The 10,690-nt window shown below is 62.5% G+C and overlaps 2 protein-coding genes across 4 annotated transcripts; both read right to left on the bottom strand.

The window, feature by feature from the left end:
* Nucleotides 1-2,585: 2,585 nt before the first annotated feature.
* Nucleotides 2,586-5,252, bottom strand: LOC135190065 (uncharacterized). Its single transcript, XM_064170970.1, has 2 exons — nucleotides 4,757-5,252; nucleotides 2,586-3,343 (listed from the first exon to the last, which is right to left on the bottom strand). Exons 1-2 carry the CDS (start codon nucleotides 5,250-5,252, stop codon nucleotides 2,712-2,714), a joined length of 1,128 nt encoding a protein of 375 aa, XP_064027040.1. The 3' UTR covers nucleotides 2,586-2,711.
* Nucleotides 5,113-10,531, bottom strand: PTGES (prostaglandin E synthase). Of its 3 annotated transcripts, none has more exons than XM_064170975.1 (4): nucleotides 10,194-10,531; nucleotides 9,659-9,838; nucleotides 8,276-8,358; nucleotides 5,113-6,282 (listed from the first exon to the last, which is right to left on the bottom strand). In XM_064170975.1, the coding sequence occupies exons 2-4, from the start codon at nucleotides 9,764-9,766 to the stop codon at nucleotides 6,033-6,035; spliced, it is 441 nt and encodes a 146-aa protein (XP_064027045.1). In that variant the 5' UTR covers nucleotides 9,767-9,838; nucleotides 10,194-10,531; the 3' UTR covers nucleotides 5,113-6,032. The 3 variants fall into 3 exon arrangements, with proteins under 3 accessions (XP_064027045.1, XP_064027046.1, XP_064027044.1); XM_064170976.1 differs by lacking the exon at nucleotides 10,194-10,531 and adding an exon at nucleotides 9,985-10,081; XM_064170974.1 differs by lacking the exon at nucleotides 10,194-10,531 and having other exon boundaries at nucleotides 9,659-10,087.
* Between the last annotated feature and the right edge of the window lie 159 nt (nucleotides 10,532-10,690).

Raw genomic sequence — 10,690 nt, 5'->3', positions numbered from 1 at the left:
CCAGCTTGCCCCCAGCCCTCTTTACTCCTTTGGTTGGGGGCAGCAGCTGCCACCTCCTCCTCCAGCACAGGACAGAGTGGGCACAGCCTGACCAACGCTGCCCACCTCACCCAGGGACCAGTCACCCCAGCCTAAAGCTGTGCCAGGGGAGGTTTAGGCTGGACATAAGGAAGAATTTCTTCACTACAGGAGTGGTCAGGGACTGGCACAGGCTGCCCAGGGAGGTGCTGGAGTCCTGCAGGTGTGTGAGAACCCTGTGGCCATGGCCCCTGGGGTTGCAGTTTAGTGCCCGTGGTGGTGCTGGGTTGATGTTTGGACTTGATCTTGGAAGGCTCTTCCAGCCTTTGTGACTGCAAACACCCACCCGGTGCCCCCCACCCCTGTTTGCCCCTCTGCTGTGCCAGAGGGGAGCACTCAGCTTCCCCATCCCACAGCGACCACGCAGAGAGCTGGCAGAAAGCTGGGACGTGCCAGGCTGGGGGGACAGCAGATCCACCATGGATCACATCAGCTGCCATGAGAAACAAGGCTGGGGGCAGGAGGAGGGGGCCAGGGGGGCCCGTTCCCATGGAAAGCAGAGGGCTCTGTGCTGTTGTTGTTGTTGTATGAGCTGAAACCACAGGCACAGAACCGAAGCCCGCAGGAAAATAAACCCTAATGGGTTGCAGCTGCCCCTTCCGTCCCCCAGACAAGGCAGGCACAGACCCTCCCTCCCCAGGCACCGCTCTGCAGAGGTGTTCCCAGACATTCCCGCCCCGGCCGCAGCCCTCTCCCTCACCACGCTCTTGGCAGCTCCTGGGCAGCTCGAGACTGCCCCAAGGCTGGGCACAGCTGGCACCGGGGACGGGAGGCAGGACGGAGGGGTGGGAGCCAGGCTCCTCCCTCGCCCTTGGCCTGTCCCTCTCAGTGCCTCGTACCCAGAGCTCCCCGGGGGGTGTCTCTCTTTGCTCTTCTGCATGGGGGGCTGGGAGGGTTCTGCAAGGTTTCTGTACCAACAGCTCTTGTGAAATACTGCAGGAATAAATCCTTTACCGAGTAGAGACCTCGCCCTGGGCACCACCAGCATGGGGCTCTGGTGGCCCTCACTGTGGTTTCTCCACCTGCCCTGGACAAGCAGCATGGGCAAGGGGAGGAGAGCCATGGTCTGGCCACCTTCACCCTGCACGATGGTGGCACTTCAGCTTCCCCCCGGGACAGAATCCCAGCCTGGGGGTTGGAAGGAACCACCAGAGATCACCTAGTCCGCCCCCCCTGCTAAAGCCTAGATCACACCTGGACTTCATGCCAGGCTGCCAAGCATCCTGGGGTCCCCATGCCCCCAGGAGAGGAGAAAAGGGGGAGGCCCATGCAGGGAAGAGGCTCAGATTCTGCACAGTCAGCTGAAAGAAACAAAGGGGCAGGAATAAACCGGCAGCTCTTAGCCTGCAGGGTGCTGCCCAGGCAGCAGAGCACCCAGAAGCAGGGAGAGGAGGTGGCCAGGCAGGGATGGTACCAGAGTTTGGGCAGCCAAAGCCAAAAGGAGCTCATGGAATTGAGCTGTAAAGGAGCAGAGGTGCTGAGAGGGGTGAAGCTGTGCCATGGGGAAGCTGCCCAGCCCCACAGAGGGCAACTCCACAGTCAGACACAGAGACCTCATCCCAGCACCTGGAGTTGTGCTGGTGCCCAGAACCATAGCTGCCCTCTGGCACTCAGGCTACCCCAGGCAGGATTTAGATCTGACCTGCAAAGCCCAGCCCAGGCCCCTCCAGCAGCCATGGTCCCACACACCAGCAGCTCGACCATCCCATCCCACTGCTCCACAACCACTCCACTCATTAAGTGACTCATGGCTCCTTTAAGTCATTTGCCCAACCTCCTGCCTAGCCCCAGGCACAGAAGCGCCCAAACAGCATCCTCCTTTCCTCAGCATGTGGCCAAAGAGGAGCAGCCCTTTGGGGGGACCCAGCCCTGAGCCAGAGGAGCCCTGGAAGCGGAGAGCTGCAGAGCCTGGGGCAGACTCCTCCTGTGCCTCAGGACTGCTGACCAAATATGTTATTTATTTCCTGCCTGGACTGTCCCAGCTTCAGCTCAATTCCCACTGGAGCAGGTCTCAGCCAGTGGTCTGCCAGCTTCCAAGAGCTCAGGGACCGCAAACCAGGGGGCAGACAAGCGTGGGGAGCTGCAGCTCACCTGGCAGAGGCTGTACCCCACAGCGGAGGGACGTGCCAGGGTGAAGGCTGCCGAGGAAGAGGAGCTCCAAGGCTTTGTGCTTCCTCTCCTCTCTTCCCAACACGGGGGATTTCTCCTCCTAGGAAGCAGCCATGGGAGAGCTGGTCCCCACGCACCACAGCTTCGGGTGGGGAAAGCCGCAAGAACACCGTGTGCAGGGATGCCAACTCGGCCCTCCCGGTCCCGGACGGATGGCACTCGGAGCAGTCAGCATCCTCCTCTCCCGCTGCCCTTCTCCCTCTGGTGGCAACCAGAAGGTCCAGAGCCCCAAGTCCTGCTATCGCCACCCGCGAGCTGCAGGAACGCGGACACGAGAGCGACACAGAATCAAACGGTTCGGGACGGAGAGAACCTTACAGACCACCTGGCCGCGGCCCCACCGCAGGGGCAGGGACACCTCCCACCAGTCCTCTGCCAGCAGCTGAGCTGTCCCGGGGCTGCCCTGGTCACCGCAGGCTGTGCCGTTCGGAAGGAGCATCTCCTCCCGGCAGCTGCCGCTCTGCTCACTGCTGCTTCTGCCCAAGTGCCCAGAAGAAGCAGCAGGAGGTGGCAGAGCAGCTCTGGAGAAGCTGGATGGTGGCTGCCTGCCGGGGCGGCGACAATCGGCGACAACGTGGGAAGGGGGGGGGGGCGAAAGTTCCCTTGCGGTGGGGGTTACGAAGCCGAGGAGGAAGGGCTCTTGCGGGCAGCCCCAGCACCGCCAGGAGTGATGCGGAGCATCCTCTGCACCAGTGCTGACGGGCACAGGAGTGGTCGTCAGCCTCCTCCTCAGCCCACGCCCCAGGGAGCAGCAGAGGAGGGACAGGGGCCGAGCAGAGCCCCCGCAGGGTGCCGGCAGCCACACGAGGGTGCTGCAGCCCCGCGCAGCGCAGCCCGCAGGGCGCGGACCCCACCTTGGCACTGCTCCACTCTGCACATCGAGGCAGGGCCCCCTTGTCGCCTTGGGACTGGCACCCACGCCACGAACGGGCGACATCTCGTGGCTTAGCTCCGCAATCGGGCAGGAAGGACCCCGGTGGGCCAGGTTCCCCTTGTGCCAGCCCGACCCGGGCGGGTGGCTCAGAGGAGCAGGCAGGGCGAACCTCGGGGTGCCCAAGTGCTCTTCCAGTGCTCCCGAGCGACGGCGATCCCGATCCTGGAGAGGAATGAGGGCGCTGATCACCTTGGTCTAGTTGGGGGTCGGACTCAGTGACCTCTGGAGGTCCCTTCCCACCCAAACCACTCTGTGACTGGCATCACAAACCACTGAGCAGGGCATGGGAGAGCCCCACATCTGCCAGAGGAAACGGAAGGCTTTGGGAGGGCAGAGCGACCTGTGTCACAGGAGAGGTGCCCGAGGGGGGATGCTGACCTCAGACCCTCCAGGAGGGAAGGCCTGGATGAACAGGAGAAACCTGGGAACGTGAGGAAGAGGCAAGCCCAAAGCTGGGGTTAGGAGGGATCCTGGTGCTGAACTGGCTGGCAGCAGGCAGGGGCAAGGGGGTTGTGCTGGGGCTCAACTTGCTGCTCCCCCACCCTCAAGCACCTCGGGCTCAGCAGGCAGAGTGGTCAGGTCCTGGTGGTGTGAACCATACCCCAAGCCCTGCTGCTCTGCAGCCCCAGGTGGCTTTCACACTGCTACCAGCTCAGGCCAGAGCCTGGTGTGAACACCAAGCTGTTGGCACACACAACACACCCCAGCCCCCACCAGCCCCACTCACCTGGAGCTGCAGGAGACACTGGGCACATCCTCCCCCCACACCAGTGCCACTGAAAGAACCTGGGAGCTCTGGGATGTTATCTGGGAGCAGGCAGGGATGCTTTGGCTCCTCAGTCACACCCAACAGACACCAGGGGCAGTGCCCAGGGGAGAGCCAACAGCTCCCACCCCCTCAGCGCCGGGAGAGCCCCAGCGGGGTTGTGCTGCCCAGGGTCTGTGCTGCCTCCCACCGACCTGCACAGCGTTTCCAGGGCAGTGCAAGGGCTGTGCCTCTCTGAAGTCTGCCTTGTGGCTCTGTTTGTTTTTCTGGAGGAGGAGAGTTCACGTTCCCAGGCCTCCCCCCGCAGCCATGCAGCAGCGTTTATTTTCTTTTCATAGCAGAGCAGCAAGCAGAGCTCTGTGTGCAACCTCAGCTCCCCTGAGCAGGGCGCCAGCCCCAGGCACCAAGCAGGCTGCTTAGGAGGACCTGGCAGCTCTGGGAGCCTGGGGATGGGGGTTCTGCTGCCCCATTTCTTCCTTTCCATGCCTGAGCTACATTGCTAACCACAGCAATGTGCATTGGAGAGAGTCCATCTTGTAAAGCCTCTGCCTTCCTGACTTGAAAGCATAAAGCACAAGAGAGGGGGAAAACCCCCAAAAAAGTCTACCCAGAGGAGTAATTTTGTCCAGCTCAGCACAGGCACTGCTGGGGCAGCACCTCCCAAGCACCAGCAGCTGAAGGAGACAGCAGCAAACCAACTAAGTGTGCCCTGCTCCCAGCAGGATGCAGCAGGGAGGGCTGCTGAGCCTGACCAGCGCCCGCAGCGCCTCTGCAAGCCAGAAAGAGAAATGAGAGCAACCACATCTTACCCGGACTGCTCCAGCCCTCCAGGCTGGGACGGGAGCTTGCTGGGACAAAGCAGCTCACACCACAGGCTGCTCGGGGGGAGCTGGGACAGAGGAGGTTTGGGTCAACACCGAGTTTCGGTGCAGCCTGCTGCCCTGGAGGGTAAAGCTGAGCACAGCTCCTTGGCAAGCTCCAGCTTTGCTGAATGTGAAGCATCAGCACCAACAACACACACCTGGGAAAGAGCTTCCTCTGCAGGACAGCTGAGTCCTGGGGTGAGGAGCTGCTCTTTAGGGGCTCTGGGGGGCTCCAGGCTCTGCACTGGGGCTGGAGCCAGCTGCTCCCCAGCTGCGTCTGCTGCTGCCGAAGGAAGGATGGATCAGAGCAGAGGGGTTTGTTTTTATTGGGAGTGTTTGCTTCCTGCCACCAGGATGCCTGCGCAGCAGCAGAGACACATACAGGGCTGGAGAGCTCGTGCACCATGTGAGGAAGAGGAGGCATGTTAGGAGGGGTGTGCATTGCCCAGGCATCTGCTGGGCTGCCTAAATGAGAAGTGGCCAAAGCGATGAAGCTGCAGCTCTGCCCACCCTGCCCAGCTTGCCCACATGGTGGGCCCTGTGCTCCCCATAGCAGAGCAGAGCACTTTGCTCCAAACCCCACCCACAGCTTAGCCCAAGGCCACTTCTGTGCTGGGCTCGGGAGTTACTGGTGCAGAAGCTGCTACCCAGGCTGGGCAAGGGCTCAGGCCTGGCATTTCACCCCATGCCTTGTGCTCAGTGAGGTCTCAGCAAGAGCACCTCCAAGGGCAGTGGGGGTGAGGGAGCAGCTTTGGTGCCTGGCACAGCTGGAAGCCCCAGCTGTTACCACCCACATCTGCTGACCGAGACACTTGTGGGAGGGACCCTCAGGATTTTCCCTTCCTGATTCAAAGGGTTTGTGACCAGGGGGACAGGGCACATCTTCCCCTTCCCAGCTCCAAACTGGCCAGAGAACCTTTTCTCCTTCGGTGCTCTCCTCCTTGAGGGGCAGTCCAGCAGCTTTCCTCCTCCTGCTCTTGGCAGGACTGAGCCAAACCTCTGCATCCCTTCCTGCCCCGTGGTGAGCTGTGCCCCCTCTCTTTGGTGATTTCCTTGCCCAATTTCCACAGCACAGGGCCGCACTGAGCGTCGCTGGGGCACAGGTGGCATCCCTGGGGCACACACCCTATGCCCACACACATTGGTGCACGCTCCCATGCCTCACCCAACCCAGCTGGGGACGCCAGGATGAGGGGGCTGGGATGGTGGGGCTCAGTGGGCATTACCAGTATGGGGTGGTGGCAAGGAGGATCTGCAGAGCCATGGAGAAGCAGGGCAGCTGTGCCAGGCTGTAGGCCACGGAGCGTGTGGGGGCCCTGAGCTGCAGCAGGTAGGCAGCAGTGTGGGCGATGCGCCCGGCGCAGAAGGTGAGGAAGTGGATCCTGGCCACTGCCAGGCTGGGGTCCAGCAGGGAGTAGATGGCTCCAAGGAAGAGGAAGGGGAAGATGTTCTCCATGTCATTGCGGTGGGCCCTGAAAGGCAGAGAAGGTTGCTCCTCCCCACCCGGCTGCCCTGCTGGCTCCCATCCCTCCTGTGCCCACCCAAAGGCTCAGGAGCCCCCCCACACCCCCCCCAGGCAGCAGGATCCCACCCCCGTGTCTGTCCCCTGGGATGCTGCACTCCCGGAGCTCACTCTCCACACCCGGGACAGCTTTGCTGGGACAGCTCCAGGGTGGAGCTGTGAAAGCTTGAAGCTGGCACAGCTCCTGCTGCTGTAGCAGCGATGCCAGGAGGGCTCAGCAGGGACGGGACCCTGCAGAGGGAGGGGATGCAGCCCCTGCCAAACCCGGCAGCAGGGAGGGGAGGTGCAGAAAACGCTCTGCCAGACAGTCCCCGGGCAGAGCAGCTGCTGCCCAGGCACCAGCACAGCCTCGCCTGCTCACAGCCCTGCCCACGGCCCCATTTGCCATCCCAAGACCTCTGTGGGCACCACCACAGACCCCTCCCGGGGCCATGGGGATGAGGACACTGCTTTGGGGTCAGCAGTGCCAGGAGTGGGCAGCTGCCAGCCCCCCGCTCCCTGCGGCAGCCTCAGCCCAACAGCCCCTAGGGGTTGGGGGTCCAGCAGGGCTGGGAGGGCAATGGCAGAACAGGGAGGAGGAAGGGGGAAAAGGCCACTCGTGGCCCAGATCCAAGCTGTGGCCAGGGACCTCACTGGGAGGTGAGGAGGGAACTGCCCTGCCCTGCTCTGCCCCCGCAGCCCAGCCATGGCTCTGCTCCCCTCCTGAGAGCACCTGAGCATGAACCCAGCAGCAGCCTTGCTGAGGGCAACACCTCAGGCTTCCTCTGCCCTCCCTAGGGCTGTGGACAGCCAGCCAGGGCCAGCTCCTTGTGTGTAACTGCCCAGGTCAGACCCCAGCCCCCCCGGGGCTTGGCTGCAGCTCCAGTCCTGTGCTTCCACGGAGATTCACTTTTCTGACTAACCAGAGCAGGAGGAGGAGGATGATTATGGTCACTGCTATTTTCTTTTTCCTGCCAAGGAAACAGCTCATTTATCGTCCTCCTCCTCCCCCCGGGAGCCTGGGGATTAGGTGGCACTGGGTGGTGTTTGGAGCAGGCCTTGCAGGCTGCGGGAGCTGAGGGCTTGGTCCCCGCTCCCCACCCGCAGCGGACAGCCAGGCACAGCTCCAGCCCCTTCCCTGCACCTCACCAGTGGCCCAGCACGAGGGGCACCTCCTCCCGTGGGGAGAGGGGGGCTGCAAACCAAGCTTGAGGCTGAATCTCCCATGTTTTGCCACTCAGACACCGTGAGCCCCGTGGCAGAGGGGGAGGACTCGGAGTGTGCCCAGTGAGGGAGGCAGATCATGCCCGGACTCTTCCCAGCCCCCAACGAGGGCAGCTGCATGCAGCGCTGGGGCCAGGCACGCAGCTCCCTGCTCAAGCTGTGCAGGGACCCGGGGAGGGGATGTGGAGTCCTGCTGGGGCAGGGCAGAAGCAACCTTTGGGTGTGAGCATGGGACAAGCCCTTGGGGGCTCGCAGGACTTGGAGCACCTAGGAATGAGTTTGTGTGGAGTCAGCTGCTGGAGCCAGCCCTGGGCCCCTCCACAGCTCCCTGCCCCAGCACATGCCACAGAATTCCAGAACCGTGGAATTTTGGGGTTGGAAAAGCCCTCCAAAATCACTGACCCCAACCATCAACCCAACACCACCATGGCCACCAAGCCCTGTCCCCAAGGGCCATGGCTACACAGTTCTTGCACACCTCCAGGGATGGGGATTCCAGCACCTCCCTGGGCAGCCTGTGCCAGTCCTGACCGCTCCTGCAGGGCACAGATTGTTCCTAATCTCCAACCTAACCCTGCCCTGGCACCATGCTCCCGTTAAAGATTAAGCTGCTCAGGTGTGCAGGGTCCCACAGCACAGCTCCAGCCATCCACTCCCTAATAAAGGAGCCCTTCAGCTTCCCCCTGCAGCTGCCAGGGATGGCCCCGTGGCACAGGCAGTGCCAGCCCCACAGTACCCACCTGCGGCAGCGCTCCACGTCGGGGTCCAGGCGGCAGAACTGCAGCCCCCCATTGCGCAGAGCGTCCTCGGGGTTGGCAAAGGCCTGCAGGAGACAGCCCCAGACATGGCAGCTCAGCCTGGGGCTGCAGGAGCTTTGCCCCTCACCTTTAAGACCCGTGGGGGTCTCTTCTTGCCCTGCTTTCTCCCCACCCTTCACAAACACAACTGCCCTTGCTTGTGCCTGGTGCTGGGGGCCAGACCCTGCACACCCTAAGGGGTGGTCTCTGTCCCTGAGGAGCCCAACCCTGCCCACTGAGCAGGGCCAGGGCAGGGGCTAAAGGGGGGCACAGCCTGATCCCAGCCCACTGCTCCCCATGGAACCATTTAAAGGAGCCTTTGCCAAGCAGCAAACGGCAGACACAGATGTGGCCCCCAGAAGATGACCTGGCCGGGGCCAGGAGGAGCACTCCCGGGCTGGGTTTCTGGCAGTGACTCTGCAGCCAGCCCCGAGGAAATCAGATCCTGCACTAATAAACTTACACATAGCAATGATTTACAGCAGGTCCCCAGCTCAGCTCGGAAGCTGCAGGGCCCTGGTGCTGTCTGCAGCCAGTACAGACTGTCCCGGGGCTGCAGCACTGCCCGGCGAGATGCCAGCAGCCATCTCCAGTCACTGTGGGGCACAGGGATCACTCCAGCCTGCGAGCCGAGGGCAGGAACCTCTCCCTCCTGTTCCACTGATGCAGCTGGAAACTCATCGAGCTCTTCAGACCAGATCTTGCTCTGCCATCTCAGGCAGAGTTGTGGGCAGGTATCGCCCACAGCCAGGTCAGTCTGGGTTGTGGGCGATAAAGCCCCAGCCAAGCCCTGCCAGCAGGCAGAGCTCCTGCTGCTTCCCGGACTTCCCCCTGTGCCCAAGAGCCATTTCCTCCAGCTATTGTTTGCCCTCCCCACGACTTGCTGCTCTCCTGCAGAGTTCACACCCAGCCGCTGGAAGCTCGGGAGCCTTCCGCTAGGCTGCAAGTAAAAACCTCTGCTGCAAAGGTTTCCTCTGGAACCTTTCCCCACTGCCCCCCGGCTCCAGTAACTGAGCTGCAGGCAGCCAGAGGCAGCTCACCTGCGTGTGAGATCTGAGCCTGCTGTTTGGATTAGGAGTCAGAACTCATAAACAGCAGGCTGCAGATGGCAGAAACAAACAGAAAGAGCCAAAGAGAAGTGAGATATTTATCTGCTGCAGCTCTGGAGCGTGTTTGGCTTTCAACTCGGCTCAAAGCAAACTCAGTTTGCTGCAGGAAAACTTTTGTTGGCCTTTGCAGGAGTAAAAGAAGGAGAAACCACAGAAACCCAAGGAGGGGTAAGAAGAAACAGAAAGGGAGAAGAAGGAAAAGGAAAGTGGCTCTCACCTTCTTTCTGAGCCTCACTTGCCCTGTGATGATGGCAACAACGAACATCTTGACGATGAGGATGGTGCTGTAGAAGGCAAAGCAGAGCAGGACCTCGTTCCGCAGCATGCTGGGGACGCTGCCGCTCGCTCGCCTGCAGCAGTGGGAGCCAGCGGAGGTCTTGCTGGTGCTGGGGTTGGGCTGCGAGAGGGGCAGGAACAGCCACGCTGAAGCAGCCTCGGGCACCGCTTCTTCCCTCAGCCGGAGCCCACAGCCCCGGCGCGGCCCCGGGAGCCGCTGGGCAGCCGAGCCCCGAGCACGTCTCGGGCTGCTTCTGCTCCTCATACCCTGCCACCGCCAGCTCCCGAGCTGGGACACGGCCCCCTCGCCCGTGTGGGCTGTGGTGAGGCTCAGCCAGGATCCCCCTGCCCCATGCCCCCTCCCGCTCGTGCCCAGAGGGATGGAGCTGCCCTGAGCATCCCTTGCCCCGCCGGGCACTGCGCGCCCATGGGCAGGAGCTGAAGAAGGAGGAGTTAGGAAGAAGGTAGACACCTACCTCAGCCACATCCAGCCCCGTGCTCTGCTCTGCCTCACTCCCAGATCCCACAGCCCACTCCTGTGGCCACGCTTCCAATAGTCGCAGTCCCGCCCAGTAGAGGCTTAGCGCCGCAACGCCGGAGGCAGTCACAGCCCTCCCCTGCTCAGCCACCTGCCCAGGGATGGGCACAGGCTCCTTGCCCCACCGGTGCCCATCACCAGGAGTCGCCAGCCTGGAGGCACCCCTGGTCGTGAACCACAAACCCCCAGACTGCAAGCGGGAGTAAGCCCTCCCCCCGCCTGGCCCCACTGAGCCCTTGTCCCGCCCGGCTCCGAGAAGCTGGCTGGGGGCAGTGGTGGCATCCTGCCCTCGCTATGCCAAGTGCCATTTGAATTTGGAGCTCGCCAAGCCACTGGCGAAGAGGGAGAGGGCTCTAAGCTGTGCAGGCAGCTGAGCTGCTCTGCCACTGCAAGCCTTTAACTCCTCCTTCCCCAGCCGTGGCCCCAGCGCTGGCA

Source organism: Pogoniulus pusillus, chromosome 35 (genome assembly GCF_015220805.1).
Source record: "Pogoniulus pusillus isolate bPogPus1 chromosome 35, bPogPus1.pri, whole genome shotgun sequence".
Classification (NCBI taxonomy): Eukaryota; Metazoa; Chordata; class Aves; order Piciformes; family Lybiidae; genus Pogoniulus; species Pogoniulus pusillus.
The sequence above is the reverse complement of the archived record's forward strand: the minus strand, read 5'-3'. Positions and strand labels throughout refer to the sequence as shown.

Bases quoted from the DNA above. Each gene is read 5' to 3' on its own strand.
- LOC135190065 (XM_064170970.1), bottom strand. From the start codon at position 5,252: ATGCACACCCCTCCTAACATGCCTCCTCTTCCTCACATGGTGCACGAG. The intron at 3,344-4,756 runs GTAAGATGTGGT...ATTCCTCTCCAG, and splicing joins GGAGGGCTGGAGCAGTCCGG to GATCGGGATCGCCGTCGCTC.
- PTGES (XM_064170974.1), bottom strand. From the start codon at position 9,982: ATGAGGAGCAGAAGCAGCCCGAGACGTGCTCGGGGCTCGGCTGCCCAG. The intron at 8,359-9,658 runs GTGAGAGCCACT...TGTCTCCTGCAG, and splicing joins AAGTGAGGCTCAGAAAGAAG to GCCTTTGCCAACCCCGAGGA. The intron at 6,283-8,275 runs GTGGGTACTGTG...TCTGCCTTTCAG, and splicing joins GACGTGGAGCGCTGCCGCAG to GGCCCACCGCAATGACATGG.